The sequence below is a fragment of the Nilaparvata lugens genome, chromosome 10, assembly GCF_014356525.2.
Source record: "Nilaparvata lugens isolate BPH chromosome 10, ASM1435652v1, whole genome shotgun sequence".
NCBI classification, from domain to species: Eukaryota; Metazoa; Arthropoda; class Insecta; order Hemiptera; family Delphacidae; genus Nilaparvata; species Nilaparvata lugens.
The window spans coordinates 36,318,530-36,336,352 of record NC_052513.1 but is presented as its reverse complement, the minus strand read 5'-3'; the positions used below and the strand labels follow the sequence as shown (position 1 = coordinate 36,336,352).

Genomic DNA, 17,823 nt, shown 5'->3' with positions numbered 1-17,823 from the left:
ACAATTCGGCAGGCCAGGAAGCTCTCCGATTGGCTGATTATCAGCTGATTCCCGAAGGCCAACCCTATCAGCCAATCGGAGAGCTTTCTGTCCTGCCGAATCATCCGAAAAACGCTTCGAGTGGCTTGGTTTTTACTTTGAGAACTTCTGGGATGATGGAGTCGTAACAATAGATTCAATAATCTTGATGGATCTTGCCCTTGATGAGTATGTGCGAACATTTCATTTAAAATCGCAACCTACATCACTAGAACAATATGCGTCACTTGACGAACTGAGTGAAACCTTGGCGAACTGAAACCCTGTCTCTAGGAGCATCTATTGTTGACCCGCGATGACTTGACCCGAACTGACCGATTACATGAATAAAGATTTCGATTACAGAATTACTGATTGACTGACTGATTAAAGACTAGCCTGTTATTCTTTCTCAATCATATGTAGGCTATATGATTTGTAATCGTATCCACAAATAAATAAATAAATTATTATTTGTACTTTATATTGTGATAATTATTCATATTGAATGAAAAAGACTAAGAAATTGTCAAAAACCACAGATTTATTGATACTTGGAAAGTATAAAGAGTTTATCAGAGATTGACAATGGTGTAATAACCGAAACCGGTCTTTCTAAGTATCAATAAATCTGTGGTTTTTGACAATTTCTTAGTCTTTTTAATTCAATATGAATTATTATTATTATTTTGTTGCGTGCAGCAACAAATTTTGAGCAGTGCTCAAGTGGCATGCAACATGTCAGTTTAAGGACGGAGTCATATAAATGCACTATAACACTCCTCAATGATATAACGACAAGCCTCTACAAGTGTCCTAGTTAACATTGATAATTTATAGCTGCTACACAACCTTATATCCTCTGGAATACAATTTAAACACTTGAGTCCTGAATAATACAGTCCCTTTCCGAGAAGAGTCAGGCTCTTCTACAGCCTACAATACAGTCTATGAGCCGAATTAAATTTAACTCACATGAATAAACAACTCTAATCTAATCTGTTTGACAGGAGCACCTATCGTTGACACGCAATGACCTGGAACGGCTGTACGGCGAACTGACCGAACTGACGAGTCTGCGTTCGCTGAACATCCGTCGCAACAAGATCAAGAGCAGCGGCATCCCGGCCGACCTGTTCCGCAACGAGGAGCTCACCACGTTGGATCTCAGCCACAACCTGCTCAAGGATGTGCCCGAGGGTCTCGACCGCGCCAGGACGCTGCTAGTGCTCAATCTCAGTCACAACAAGTCAGTCGATTTTAATCATTCGTATGTTAAAATACAAGTGAGTCCCTCACAATTGAAGCATTACACATTGTAATAAATAAATATACTTTGTAAAGGAATTTGAGAAGTGTATACATTCAATATTAGTGTTATAGGTTACATATTTGTTAGCAGTGGCCCTTAGATTATAATAATTAAGTGTAGAGTTTATTGTGAGAGGAAAATCGGATCTATATTTCATTAAGTACTCAATTACGGTTTTTATGTATGATTGACGTATGGTCATGATCTCAAAATCACTAAAAACCATATCCGTTGGATAGAGCCTGGGTTTGCTTAATATAGTTTTAATTATCAGTTTTTGTGCTACAAATAATTCAGCAATATGACAGTTGAAACAGCCTCCCCAAACAACTATGCCATACTGCAGAATTGACTTGACTAGAGCATGATACATCATTTTCAGGTGGTTCTTATTAAGAATTCTGTTAACTTGGTAAAATTTAAAAGATAAATACCGGTATCTAATTTTTCTACATATGTATTGAATATGAACATCCCATTTAAGGTTTTCATCAATTATGATTCTCAAGTACTTAGTATTATTGACTTTTTTAATGGTGGGACAATCACAATTACCCAAGTTCAAATTGCACTGAGAATGGAGTCTCAACTCTTGATTCTCGTTAGGCTGCCCTACTCTATTTGCAGAGAAAGTTATGTAATTAGTTTTTTCAATATTTAAACTTAAGGTATTCTTATCTAACCACTTCTTAATTAAAAGCATATTATTTTCAGCTATGGTATGAACTTCATTCCATGAATTACCGTGAAAAAAAGCTGCAGTATCATCTGGAAAGGATATTACAGTTGAGTTTGGAAGTCTTAAATTTAAAAATTCATTTACATAGAGTATGAAAAGGATGGGAGAAAGTACAGTACCTTGAGGAAGACCATAAGAAGTTAAGTTAGTTACACTAGATTGATCATTTATGGTTAGGGACTGGGTTCCATTACTCAGATAGCTTTTGAACAATTTAAGCGAGACTCCTCTGAAACCATAGGACTCCAGTTTATAGAACAAAGTATTATGAGGTATTGTATCAAAAGCTTTGCGTATATCCAGGAAGACCGCAATAGTTTTCTTATTGGAGTTTATATTCACTCCATATCCATGAGATATATAGGCCTAGGTGTTATGGGGCTCATATAGTGAGGTCCACATTATAATGGCAGTGAAGCAAGATAGGAGAACAGTGTTGTCCTGCCACTGCCTTCTATATCACTATTGCTATATCTATTGGATCTTGGAGCAGCAAAAATGATTCACAGTAGCCACATAGCATCTTTGTTATAGATTGTACTGAACAATCACAGTACTTTGTTTAATGTGAATTCAAGCATTGTGGATTGGTATGTACGATATTAGCCATTAACAGCGAATATGAGTGTTCACTTCTATACACTCTCAAGTGCAAACTTTAAGTTATTGTTGACTCTCGTTTCGATGAACCGATATATCGATATAATCGATATTCTGATCTCATTGATTTTATCTATTGTATTTTACCGTAATGACAAGTTCACACTATCGCCCAGTCGGCAAGTGGCTTGCCAAGTCGCTGGTCTTGCCATCCACACTGCAATGTGACCATTTGTGGATGTTCGGCTGGCCACTCGCCTTCGCTCGACAAAAATCGGAGCGATGGCAAGCGAAGGCCAATGAAGGCGAGCGCTGGCACACCACCCATCCACACTCTGGCGCTAGTCGTCATTTGTATGCATTGGGCGATAGTGTGGATGCGGCATAAGCAATAGCATTATATTTTGCATGGCAATTAAAGTGTAGAGGATATATTAGAGTTTACATTATGTATATTTTTGTATCTAATTACTTTTCAGATTATGTGTTTTTCCGTATACATTTTTTTTAAACATCTTTATTGCCCATAAAAACAAAATACAAAATAAAAACTTACAAAAGAAATATTCTAGATTATAATATTATGCTATTTTACAAATAAATTAAAATTACATGGCACCACCCAGCAAGGGCAAACTCTGACCGCTGAGTGAGAGTATCAGCTGTTTAGACAATATAAAAATTTATTTACTAATAATCAAAGCTACAAAAAATCGAAGTTCAACAATAAATTACTAGTAATTATAATATTTGACTGATGTCGAAGAAAAATTTTTGTATCACCCACTTATTTTATCTGTTCCATCCTCTGTCTTCCCCTATTAGAAAGACCTAGCTAATCTATCTCATGATAAACTATCTATATTTATTTATTTATTCATCATTTACAATCAAATTGAGGACAAAGAAACAGACTACAGTCCAAAACTTCTTTTCATCCCAATTTCATAAAATAAATTGTCCAAATAAAGGTTATGTGCGACTTTTCAATTCTTCACTAATTTCCACATTGAAACAAAACACAAACACTTGAAACAATTAATTTTGAATTTAGAAAGATTAAGATCCGAATTGATAACAAAATTCCTTCTACTTAGCAGTTTAGCACTCAAAACTGTAAAATAAATATAAATTTGAAATATTTTGTTCCGAAAATTAAAACAATCTTGCTAAATATACTGTCATTTTTTTCATAGTTTCGTTTCTCAATAATGTTTTTGATTTGTGTTGCAGCATTTCATCAATACCGAACACACTGTTCATGCATTTAACGGATCTGCTGTTCTTGGATCTGAGTAATAACAACCTGGAAACACTGCCACCACAGATGAGACGTCTGGCTAACCTTCAAACACTGATACTTAATCACAATCCTCTCGGCCATTTCCAGCTCAGGTGAGTTATACATACCATAGAGAAAAGATAGCATAAGAAGATATACCATGGTATAGGTCCTTTATGTTCCGACTACTGTCGACTACAGATAGCATAAGAAAATATTTCATGGTATAGGTCTTCAAGCCGATTACTGTCTATTATTACTGTTTTGGCCGGGTGATAGTGTAAGAACGGTGCAGTATGACAGAAGAGAGAATAACAACGTCACAAAGCTTCACGAAAAATAACTACTATCAGCTTGAGTTAACAGTGAAATTTGGTACATAAACGCCCCATACCATGGGATATCTTCATATGCTGTCTTTTCTCCATGGTTAAGTTATTGTTGACTCTCGTTTCGATGAACCGATATATCGATATAATCGATATTCTGATCTCATTGATTTTATCTATTGTATTTTACCGTAATGACAAGTTCACTATCGCCCAGTCGGCAAGTGGCTTGCCAAGCTGGTCAGCTTGATGTTGCCATCCACACTGCAATGGACCATTTGTGGATGCTCGGCTGGCCACTCGCCTTCGCTCGACAAAAATCGGAGCGATGGCAAGCGAAGGCCAATGAAGGCGAGCGCTGGCACACCACCCATCCACACTCTGGCGCTAGTCGTCATTTGTATGCATTGGGCGATAGTGTGGATGCGGCATAAGCAATAGCATTATTTTTTGCATGCCAATTAAAGTGTAGAGGATATATTAGAGTTACATTATTTATATTTTTTGTATCCAATTACTTTTCAGATTATGTGTTTTTCCGTATACAATTTCTTTTTTAAACATCTTTATTGCCCATGAAAACAAAATACAAAATAAAAACTTACAAAAGAAATATTCTAGATTATAATATTATGCTATTTTACAAATAAATTAAAATTACATGGCACCACCCAGCAAGGGCAAACTCTGACCGCTGAGTGAGAGTATCAGCTGTTTAGACAATATAAAAATTTATTTACTAATAATCAAAGCTACAAAAAATCGAAGTTCAACAATAAATTAATAGTAATTATAATATTTGACTGATGTCGAAGAAAAATTTTTGTATCACCCACTTATTTATCTGTTCCATCCTCTGTCCTTCCCCTATTAGAAAGACCTAGCTAATCTATCTCATGATAAACTATCTATATTTATTTATTTATTCATCATTTACAATCAACTTGAGAACAAAGAAACAGACTACAGTCCAAAACTTCTCTTCATCCCAATTTCATAAAATAAATTGTCCAAATAAAGGTTATGTGCGACTTTTCAATTCTTCACTAACTTCCACATTGAAACAAAACACAAACACTTGGAACAATTAATTTTGAATTTAGAAAGATTAAGATCCGAATTGATAACAACATTCCTTCTACTTAGCACTCAAAACTGTAAAATAAATATAAATTTGAAATATTTTGTTCCGAAAATTAAAACAATCTTGCTAAATATACTGTCATTTTTTTCATAGTTTCGTTTCTCATTAATGTTTTTTATTTGTGTTGCAGCATTTCATCAATACCGAACACACTGTTCATGCATTTAACGGATCTGCTGTTCTTGGATCTGAGTAATAACAACCTGGAAACACTGCCACCACAGATGAGACGTCTGGCTAATCTTCAAACACTGATACTTAATCACAATCCTCTCGGCCATTTCCAGCTCAGGTAAGTTATACCATTTTATAGAAAAGACAGCATAAGAAGATATTCCATGAGTCGTTTATGGTACAAATTAAAAGCTGATTTTTAGTTAACTCAAGCCTATTCTGTCCACTATTATGTTCACTGTTATTTATTTGTTTATTATTACTGTTTTGGCCGGGTGATAGTGTAAGAACGGCACAGTATGAGAGAATAACAGCATCACAAAGCTTCACGAAAAATAACTACTAGGACTATCAGATTGAGTTAACAGTGACATTTGGTACATATACCATGGGATATCTTCATATGCCATCTTTTCTCCGTGGTTAACTGAGAGGAAACTCAGTTTAATCAAAGCGAAACCAAACACCGTTCTGCTTACAACTCAGTTAAAATGTATATTGTTATTCTTTATTTTTTATTGATTCATACAATAAGTTCATCATCAAAATGATAGGGAGCGGAAAAATAAGGCAACTTTGTGCTATTCCTCTGCCAAATTTAGATAAGGTTATACCATGTCCGAAATAGGTTAAGTCTTGTAGTTGTTCTACTAGGAGCATGCAAAAAACAAGGCTTTTTCATTTTTTCAGGGATGTTCTATTGATTAGTATACCATCTCAAAGCTTGTACTTTTTAACGTTTTTTCTACGTAGTCGGCAAATTTTTCTATGCATCTTTCCTGACGAGTTATTCATTTCTGAAAACCTGTTGCAAAGAACTCTGCCGCCAACAAACTTTATACGGGACTCACCACGATAATCAAGTCAAGTTTTTTGGTCAAAATTTTTCCGATGGTTTGTCTCAAAACTTAGGAGCCTGGTTAGCCAGTTCTCAAAGCGTTGAAGATAGATCTATCTATCAATCCTTAATGCCGCATCCACTTGTTCGCCCAATGACGACCAGCGCCAGTGTGTGGATCGGTGATTTGCCAACGCTGGCTACCGCTGGACTTGATTGGGCACATTGCAGGCTGGGCTTACTGAGACAACATGTGGACTAGGCATAAGGTGGGCCGTCCACTAGAACCGTTTTCGTCCGAACTAGCATCGGCCGAAAACTACCGAACTCGATCGTACGATCCCCCAACAAAGAAAGGAATAGATGCTCGTCCATTGCAAAAGGTTCATTCGGCCGTCTCCGGCCGATCAAGTTTTCGATCCGAATTGAATGGGATTTTCCGGCTGTATCCGGCCGAACTAACTAGTCGAGCTGAGACAACAAAGTGTTCCTAACCTAATATTGTTTCACAGTCTTGTTTGTTTTGTTTTTTAAAGTTGTAACTATGGACAATGAAAAGTTGATAAGTTTGGTTCAAGAGCATGTTCCATTGTGGGATATGCGAGACAAAAGATATCATCGTCGTGATGTTCACAGGAATCTGTAGACAAAGATTACTGAACAAATAGGATCTAAAGGTAAGATTATTGTAATGAATAAGTAATTTAGTGGATATTTGTTTATTCAATTTTCAAAATCTCAATATAATCATTGTTTATGAAAAATGTTGGTGGCTAAGATAGTAGTTAATTCGATAATTGGCAACCAGCCAACTACTGAACTAGACTGACGTAAACGGTTCCAATGGACGACCATATTCGGCCGAATTAACGGCCGGCAGATTCGTCCGATCCAACGGCTGAACGGATCGGTTGAATACGGTTACCCTAAGACGGCACTAAGCGTTGCATTTCGTGAATTTTTCATGATTGGCATTTCTGTATGTTTACAGGCAACTACCGTCCTTAACGGAACTGGAAACACTGCACATGCGCGACACCCAGCGAACAGTGGCCAACATGCCGGGCAGCCTGGAAATGCTGACTAAGCTGACTGACGTCGACCTCAGTCACAACGACTTGCCCAAAGTGCCCGACGCCCTCTACACGCTGTCGTCTCTGCGCAGGCTCAATCTCAGCGATAACGACATCTCTGAGCTGTCACTTGCTTTGGGTGAGAACCACTGTTTTCCGTATAATGTGTTCCAGAGATTGCTATCATAGGTTACTATAGTGAGATAAAGTTATAAAGTTAAAGGTTAGGTTAGGTTACTATAGTGAGATAAAGTTATGAAGTCTTTTAAACACGTTATACAGAGTGTCCCACGAAAGGTGTGCCGAAGACCATAGATTCTTTATGAAATCTGAAACAAAAAATGTTCAGTAAAATTTTGTTATATCGACCTTAGTTTCTAGATTTATCGAGTTTTCTATATTTTTGAAAAACGTCAATAACTGGGAAACTATCAGTCAGAATGTAATTCTAAGGAGATGGTTGGAAAGAGGAAGACATTTCTAATAAGATTATAATTTGTTCGTTTTTTGACGTTTTTGAACTTATGAGCGTTCAAACTGTTTGAAGTTCTGCTTTGAACTCGACGAACGTACTTGTTTCAACTTTGAACGCTCATATAAATTTTATCTTCTATAAAATACAGTAGCAAGGCAGAGAATCGGCAACGCCATTCTTATATCTTTCTCCACTACTAACGTAGACCTCACTATAGTAACAGTGGCGTATAGTTACTATAAGCTATACTGTGGCTTCTTGAAAATTTTCTGAATTTGATGAAAATCTTGTCAACCACCAACCGACATTTGTACATTATCAGAAACTCTTTCGCTACGTAATTATTCATTTATTACCACGTAATTTATTTATACTACGTAAAATGTGTTACTGGTATGGAATTATTTATGCAATGAATTCATATCTTCAACAAACTCTCACCTTTTTAATCCGGTCGTGTGTTGATGGGAAGGATATTATTTTATATCCTTTTCAGAGAGTACAATTATTTCTTGAAACACCGCCGATTTATGTAGTTACATCACAATTTACTATATTATCATTATTCAAATTGCATTCAATCTTTTTTCTGATTGATAATTTTTCATACTTATTATTCGTTGAATAATTAGCTATATTATATCATTTATTGTAAATTACTGCATAAGCCAGAATATATTGTATCGTAACTTACATGAATAAATAACTCTAATCTAATATAAACCTTTGTTTGTGCATTGTTTTCTTTGCAGAAGTGTGGCAGCAACTTGAGACGCTGAACTTGTGCCGCAACAAGCTGAAAAGCCTGCCGGCGTCGCTGTGCAAGCTGACGTCACTACGACGCCTCTACCTCAACCAGAACCAGCTGGACTTTGAGGGCATTCCGTCGGGAATCGGCAAGCTGGCCGCGCTGGAGGTCTTCTCAGCCGCTGCCAACCACCTCGAAATGATTCCCGAAGGACTATGTCGGTGAGATTATTGTTTCAAAACTCTCCTATCTATGTGTACATACAATGATGCTATTGTGGGTTACAATACAACTGTCTAGTAAAGTAAACAATTTTACTAGAGATCCCGGACTCAAAGCCACTTTACCACCAAAAGGTTTTAACCAGGTTACTCCCGTGTTATTGGATGTACACGTTAGATTGTCGGTCCCGACTGAAGTATGACAGTCGTAAGGCCCAGTTGACGGCTTAAATTATATATTCAGGTGAGGTACGAACCTCTATCTCAAACTGTTTTAATAAGCCAGTGGTTTTTCAAGTCGGTTTCATTTAATATGGATATTCACCACAGCATCACATTCACAACACTGAAAGCATAATATGTTATTCTCATAATATCAATGGTATTCTCATTATATGGAATTCTCATAATATGTTATTCATTCATATGCTATTCATAGTATGGTATCCTTGAGCATAATACTATTATCAATGTACCGGTAATGTTCACCGATACTGATATGTGAGAATTCAGCTTAATTCGACGGATTAAAGCCGAAATATTACACTGAATATAATTATTAATAATAATCTATAATATATAAAAGCGAAATGGCACTCACTCACTGACTGACTAACTCACTCACTCACTCACTCACTCACTCACTCACTCACTCGCAGTACTAAAAATCTACCGGATCAAAAACGTTCAAATTTGGTAGGTATGTTTAGTTGGCCCTTTAGAGGCGCACTAAGAAATCTTTTGGCAATATTTTAACTCTAAGGGTTTGTTTTTAAGGGTTTAAAGTTCGTCTTTTAGCATGTATATTCTTCTTCTCGCAATCTCTTAATTATAATTGAAATTTCCATATCATATGTTACTATAGAACTATAATCTAGATAGAGTACCTCTTCGAAACAATTTTTCAATTTCAATTCAAAAAATAATTTATTCCGCACAACATAATATTATTACAAAACATTGTACCATCTAACAATACAAAAAAATACAAATGTAAAATTATATGTTTTGCTTCAGATGACTAAAACATAAAGCGAAATAAATATGAGCACACCTAGGCATAAGCCCTATTGGAGTGCACTTCTCTTAAAATAAAATAAATTTAAAGACTAGAGTAGTAGGACCGCTACGCTCTACACATGAAATAAACTTTATTTATGTAAAAATAATTAATTATAAATTTACCAGTGTTACGGTCTTCATAATGCGTATTATACAGGTCTTCATAATCTATTATAACAATTGTAATGTTATTGAATGAATTTCCATTGATTTTCATGGAAAAAATTAAGTTAAATGGAAAAAATAATATAGTAAAATGAATAAAATTATTCAAAAATGTTTTTAGTGCACAGCGAATTAAATTATGAAAACAGAAAGACAGGGAAAAAACCACTGACTCAAGAATAAGATTATACTGCCTAATATTTATACTAATGTACAATCCTCAAAAAAGATTCACAGTCATTCAATGTGAACAGATAGAACTTCAAACTTTTAAGAAATATATTGAATGGGACTGAGGTATTAAATTTTCTTGAAATTAAATTAAATATTCTAGGTGCATTGAAAGAAAATGAATGTTGAAAAATTGTTAAATTAAATTGGGGAACTTGAACTAAAACCCGTCTGAAGTCATATCTGATATCCCGAGTAAGATTTGCATTGAGGCTTCTTAGAAAGAATAGCTTTAGTACTTTGAAAACATAGAGATTTCTGATTGGAAGTATCTTAAACTGAAAAAACAGTGGCCAAGAATGATCAGTTCTGAGTGATCTGGTAATTATACGTATAAATGATTTTTGAAAAATAATTATGGGATTCAGTGTTGTGACATAGGTTCCACCCCACAAAACAATACCATAGCTCATACGAGAGTTAATAAGTGCATGGTAAGCATTCAATAATACACGTGTAGGACACAAATCACGTAGCATGTAAAAGCTCCTTATTCCTCTACAAAACTCCTTTTTCAATTTCGCCACATGATTTTTCCAAGACAATAAAGAGTCGATAACTAAACCTAAGTATTTAAAAGTATTCACAATGTTAATTGTTAGACAGTTACAGTTATTAAAACAGTTGTTACAGTTGAAACAGTTGTTAACTGGCAACTAAATTAATAATTTTGTCAGGTTGGCATTAAGTTGAGTTGACTTTGTTAGGTTGGCACCAAGTTGAAGATTTAAATGCATTTATCGCGGAAAAATTGATTGGGCACTGCTACTTCAATCCTGGGAATATTATATTACTAGCCGTCAGGCTCGCTTCGCTCGCCATATCCGTTTAGCCAGACGTAGTCTGGCCCCCGACTGGATTGTCCTAACATATGATAAAAATGCTCAAATGAAAAATGCAGGCGAACGAAGCGAGCCTGCTGATTTCATTCTTGGACGATCCAGTCGGGGGTCCAGGAAGCGGAGCCCCCTGGCTAGACGGATATGGCGAGCGAAGCGAGCCTGACGGCTAGTAAATTATAATTTCCAACTGCAAGTTCAATGACACAAATATGTTATGGAGTTGAAACTCCGATATTATTGAATCGCCTGTACCTAACGACTCTTTTCAGGCAGCCGGGACCGACGGTTTAACGTGTCTATCCGAAACACGAATTCTTGATAAAGAATGAATAAAGACGATGGTTTATTGATCCATTTCTAACTGCGATGTATTAACACATTATTTTGATCTTGAAAACTAAGTCATGGAGTCAATTATTTATTTTAATAAACAATTTTATTCACTTAATGACTGGAGTGCTTCCTGCATAATTGACTGCATGTTTTTGTTTTAAACATAAAAATATTGTGATGAATTCAGATATTATAGAAATGTAATAAAAAACATCCATTACGCCTACACTTATCTTTTATTAATGCATACATGCATAACATGTTTCGTCTCATGAGAGCCATTTTCAATTTATTTATTTATTCAATCATTCAGAATTACACAACTTACAGAAAAGTACCACAGGCTTATAAGCCCAAAACGGTTCCAATTCTAATTTAAACAACAGTCCAAATGTAGCTAGGTTATGTATCACTTCAAAATTCAAAATCGCAAATATAAAATAAAGTAAACAACATAGAATAAATATAAATTGATTATAATTTTGGGTACTGGATGATTTGTATTTCATTTCAATAATATTGCAGTAGCTCTATATTAAAGAAAAAATTGAATTGCATAATATGTGGTTCACTGCAGTATTTTTGAAGTTTTTTGAAATTGAAATTTATTCATAACACTGGCAATTTAAAAACAAAAAAAATGAACTTAACAAATCAATACAATAATTTTGAAAAAATAAAAAACTAAAATACATAATAAAATATTATCTTCTAATTTTATTTATTTTAATCAAAATAATTAAAAACCAACAAAAACATTATGAAACATCAGAGTTATGATTAAGGTACTTCAAGTATTAAGTATTTGATATAATTTCTGTATAAAAGTTTAAAAAGGGAACTAGTTATTTTTATAATAATTGGACAATTTTAAGTAGCCCTAACAAAATACTTATCTGCATAATATCAATAAGTTTAACCTTTTTTGAAATAATTTCTGTTGAACTGAATTGGATTGCAGATGTGGTTCGCTGAAGAAGTTGATTCTGACCGGTAACAAGCTGATAACACTGCCCGACACCGTTCACCTGCTGAGTGAGCTGGAAACACTGGACCTTCGAGACAACCCCAACCTGGTGATGCCTCCCAAACCGACCACCGAGACTGAGCGCGGTTCTGGCATCCAGTTCTACAACATTGACTTCTCACTGCAGAATCAGCTGAGGCTGGCGGGAGCTGTGGCCAATACTGCACCACCACCCAACACAAGTCAGTCAATTACTATATTCACGCTTCTTTTTAGGGCTACTTAAAACACTATAAAAAAGTATCAAGTATCCTTTAATTCATTGCAAAACTACTATAGTGAGTTCCACGTTATAATGGTAGTGTTTGATTAGCAATGGTATTTATTTATTAGGTTAGCACAAACAATGTAAAGATCGGAAAAGAAAAAAACAGGCTATTGCGCAAAACTTCTTCAAATTCCTAATTTAGTTTCAATTTGCTATCCTTGTCATTCATTCAACAAGTCGAATAACGCTATCTCTTTCCCGCTTTGTTCTGTTGCCAGATCTTTTAACAATGTAGAATTAATAATTAATTAACAAAATATTTCATCTTAATTATGAAAATTCATCATGAAATAATTGAAAAATATAATTTCAAATATATTTGCTTGATAAAATATAGTAGATTATTTTAAACGAGAATGAACAGTTGATATCACATAAATAAGGCTGTATTAGTTACCGTTTATAGAAGGCTTTGACAAGACAGGATCGGCAACGTTGTTCAGATATTACGGCATATTACAGATGGAAATTACTGAGATATTGCAATTATTCAAATGCTAATGAATTCATTATTATTATTATATTATTATTATTATTATTATTATTATTATTATTATTCTGCTGGTATGCTTCTTCACAACCAGATGGTTGGTCTTTAGAGTGCTTACGGATCCAAGTCAAGTAAGCGCACTTTACTATTGAGTTTGTTGACTGATGAATATAGTTTGTATTATACATGTAACAATAACATACAGTTGTAATTTGTTGACTATTGACAATATTAATGTATTATTGAAGTTCATATTAAACAAATATTAGTCGCAGTTGTTTGTCCCACTATTTTTCACTTAGTGGTATGATGGTGTTGTGTAATAGTCACTAGTTTTCCTCACTGTTGTTTTCCGTGATGTTCAGGACCCTTCTTGTTATTGAACAGGTGTCTAAAACAACTGATTTCTGTAGTTGAGTGTACAGGTCAGGTGAAAGATTCAGTTGCTCTATGGATTTGTGAAGTGATTTTGGAATTACGGCTGTTGATGATATTACAATGGGAACTATGTAGACTCGCTCCTGATGCGCCTGTAGACTCTGCTTTATTTCGTCACACAGAAGTTGATATTTTGCTATTTTCTCGGTTGTTTTCTTTTGGATGTTGCCGGTGTTGGGAATTGTGGCATCAATTAGGTAGGTGTGTTTCATTTCTTTGTCTATTACTGTTATGTCTGGTCTATTGTGTGGGACAGTTCTATCGGTGATTATATCTCTGTTCCAGTAGATTTTGACTTCACTGTTCTCAAGGACATTGCTCGGCTGGTATTTGTAGTAGGGGGTATGATTGTTGACCAGTTTGTACTTCAGTGCCAGCTCCTGATGTAGTATTTTACACACGTTGTCATGTCTCCTTGTGTAATCAGTTGGCGCTAGTACTGAACATCCACTTGTAATATGGTCTATTGTTTCTGTTGTTCTATTGCAGAGTCTACATGTGTCGGTCTGAGTTGTTGGGTCCTTCAAAATATATTTTTTGTAATTCCTAGTGTTGATTATTTGGTCCTGTATAGCTGTCATGAATCCTTCTGTCTCAATGAAAATGTTACCTTTCGTGAGCCAGGTGTTTGATGCTTTTTGGTCGATGTGGGGTTGTAATAGGTGATTGATGTGCTTACCATGTAGGGTTTTCTGTTTCCAACTAGTTTTCTTTTTCTCTATTGTATTGTTGTTGATTTGCGGTTGTAAATCTGGATTGTTCAATTTCAATGGGGTGCCGGATGTTGGTAGGTGAGTTATTGCTGAATGGAGGGGTATTGATTGTGCTTTGGCATAGAAGTATTTTCGGAGGCTATCAATTTGTTCATTACACATATTCTTTATATCTATAACTCCTCTTCCTCCTTCGCTTCTAGGGAGTGTGAACCTTTCTGTGGCCGAATGGAGGTGGTGAGCACAAGATTTGTTGAAACTCGTTCTAGTTAGAGTGTTGAGGGCTTCTAGATCTGTCTCGGTCCAGTCTATTATTCCAAAGAGTAATAATATTATTATTATTATTATTATTATTATTATTATTATTATTATTATTATTATTGAATTACAGCATTCAATTTGGGTTTTCGTTTAATAATAATAGTTGATATTACATCAATAAAGCTGTATTAGCTACAGTCTATAGAAGGCATTGACAAGACCGAGGATTGGCAACGTTGTTCTCCTTTCTTTCTTCACTGCCATTATAACGTGTAGGGTCTCACTATAGTTTCAACTCTTCAAGAGACACTTGAAATGTATCTTTCTAATTATTAAGTTAGTGTTGCAAAGGAATAAAGAGTACTGTACACGTCCCTTAGCTTTGCCTGCGTGACTTTGAAACGGTATACATGCAAGGAATGGTTCGCGGGGTAATATTCACGGCTTTGCAAAAACATCAGGCTTCAGAGACCCTAGATCCCTAGATGGAAGGTTCTGGATAGCTCCCTAAATGGACAGCTCCTTACAGAGCTTCCTTGAAGGAAGCACCCTACACACAGAGATTTTTCATGAATGAGAGAGTTGCTACGTATCACCAACAATTCAAATTCAAATATTTTTTATTCCTTCAAGTGATTTACAGTGAAACAGGTAACAAACTCAATATTACGGAATTCCTCCACAAAGAAAGATTGGAAAGAGCATGTTGAACGAATGTCAGCTGAGAGGCTGTGCTGTGCTAAAAGGACTTAATTGGAAAAAACTCCTTGTGTATCTTTTCGGATGCAACATGCTGGCTTGGAGAAGATACAAAAGAGCATCTGTTCCTTAAGGAAAGATACATTGAAGCTCCTAGTGTATCTTTTCGGATGCAACAAGTTGCTTTGAAGAAGATACAAAAGAGCATCTGTTGCTTATGGAAAGATACATTTTTTAAAATGTTCTATGTTTTTGAACGGGTAGTATTGTAGTCTAGTGGCCCTCCGTCGATAGGCAAAGCTATAGGACCCGGACTGTACTTGATAGTTTTTATTGTGTTTTAAGTAAATTACTATTCATCGAATTCAAACCAATTAGTTTTCATTTTCATATCATTCGTAAGGGTGTGGTCACATTGGATGCGTATATATGCAAGTGTTCGCTTAGTTATGCATTACCAAGCGTGTAGATGAGAAACAAAATCTGGAAAGAGCTATAGCGTTCACTGAAAGCGTTCAGTGTGAGCAGCCACATGCAAGTTACAACGTGTTTCAATGGCACTTTCCAGATTTTGTTATTCGGCTCATGTATGATTTGACGTGCACTTGCAGATATTAGCATCCAATGTGATCACACCCTTATACTTCTGAAGATCTCAGAAGTGGCTACAATAAAAAATAATTCTATTTTTTTATTTTGAATTGCAGATTCAAGCAAAGATCCGATTGCTCGCAAGCTGCGTTTAAGAAGAGGGCGGAGAGATCATGAGGAAGCTGATTCTGACCAAGCTAAAATATTGAAGGTTAGCCTAAATGTACCCATCATTCAAAAATTTATCATTATATTTAAAGTAATGGTTTTACATTCAAAAAGGCTTAGTTGTACGTCCCTTTTTCACCACAATTACTTGTGAACTACGATGGCTAAACATCGTAACTTGAAGATGTTTCACCGTGTTATTCACAACTTAAATTGTTTGTAAACTACTTTTTTCAGGAGAATAGATTTTACTTTTTGTGTAGTTGAGAAGTAGCTGATACAGGTCTATTCGTCTATTGATGTAATATTAACGATTCAATCTCGTTCAAAATAATTATATTTTATTAAGCAAGAAATTATTTTTTTTAATAATTTCATAATTAAGATTAAATATTTTGCCAATTAATTATTAATTCTACATTGTTAAAAGACGATCTTGCAACAGAGCCAAGCGAGAAAGAGATAGCGCTATCCGCTTTGTTTAATGGTAGACAAGGATAGCAATACCATTGTTAATCAAACACTGCCATTATAACGTGGACCTCACTATAGTGTTATTGTTCTTTTTAAGTCATTCGATTCAAACTTCTAATAATTGTCATAAAATATTTGTTTGATCTAATAATTAACAAGATCTTAATCAGTTCGAATGAATTAGATGTTTTCTCTTCTTTTCAGGGCATGAAAGACATCGCGAAGGAGAAAAATAAACAAAAGTCTGCCGAAGAAGTGAAAGCTGAATCGCTCAAGTAAGTGTTTTATTTATTTTCCTACAGTTACCTTGAAAAGTGACCATTCCTGCACTGATTACAGAACGCAAAGAATCACTTTTCCGCACCAGTGCGCAAAGTATTACTTTGCGTACTCCATATTTGCAACATATTCAATGGTAACTGTAGGACAAATTTAATGTGAAATACGTGCGCAAAGTTCCTCTGCTGCACTCAAGAAACCATTCCGCCCTCGCCTACGGCTCGTGCGTTAACGTTTCTTTCGGTGCAGCAAACTGTCACTTTGCGCACTAGTTGCACAAATAACTATTCTTGCTGAGGGTGATGCTACTTCAATTTTTTAAGCATCCTGGCTATTGATAAATAACTGAATTTTATCATTCACTTAGTTCACTTTTACAATAGTATTTATATAACTCACTTGTTAAGTATGCATTCTGTTGTCCTTTATAGATAAAAATGTATTAATATTTTCAATTCACTCACTAGTGTAGTATATATACTTTATAATGTGACTTGAATTGAACTTAATTAAGGGTGTGATCACATTGAATGCGTACATGTGCAAGTGCGGACAAATAATGTATGAGCCGAAAAACAAAATCCGGGAAATGGAATTGGAACACGTTGTGACTTGAATGTTGCTGCTTATACTGGACGCAACCAGCAAGTATACATGTTCAGTGTGAGTGTTACTATAGCTCTTTCCAAATTTTATTTCCCATCTGCATAGTTGGTTATTTCTCATAACCAAGCGTGCACTTGCGTATATAAGTATTCAATGTGTAGGCCTATTCATACCCTTAAGTTCAAATTGACTATTCCAGACTATAAAACCTCCATATCTTTAT

The 17,823-nt window shown here is 35.3% G+C and overlaps 1 protein-coding gene across 1 annotated transcript in view; it reads left to right on the top strand.

Moving 5' to 3' along the window:
* LOC111044470 (protein flightless-1) overlaps positions 1-17,823 on the top strand; it is a 54,233-nt gene that overhangs the window by 8,075 nt on the left and 28,335 nt on the right. Inside the window, exons 3-9 of the mRNA XM_039436781.1 lie at positions 1,029-1,267; positions 3,903-4,064; positions 7,428-7,648; positions 8,737-8,953; positions 12,548-12,795; positions 16,190-16,284; positions 16,920-16,990. Coding sequence (XP_039292715.1) covers positions 1,029-1,267; positions 3,903-4,064; positions 7,428-7,648; positions 8,737-8,953; positions 12,548-12,795; positions 16,190-16,284; positions 16,920-16,990 — 1,253 coding nt within the window. The remainder of the gene's footprint in view (positions 1-1,028; positions 1,268-3,902; positions 4,065-7,427; positions 7,649-8,736; positions 8,954-12,547; positions 12,796-16,189; positions 16,285-16,919; positions 16,991-17,823) is intronic.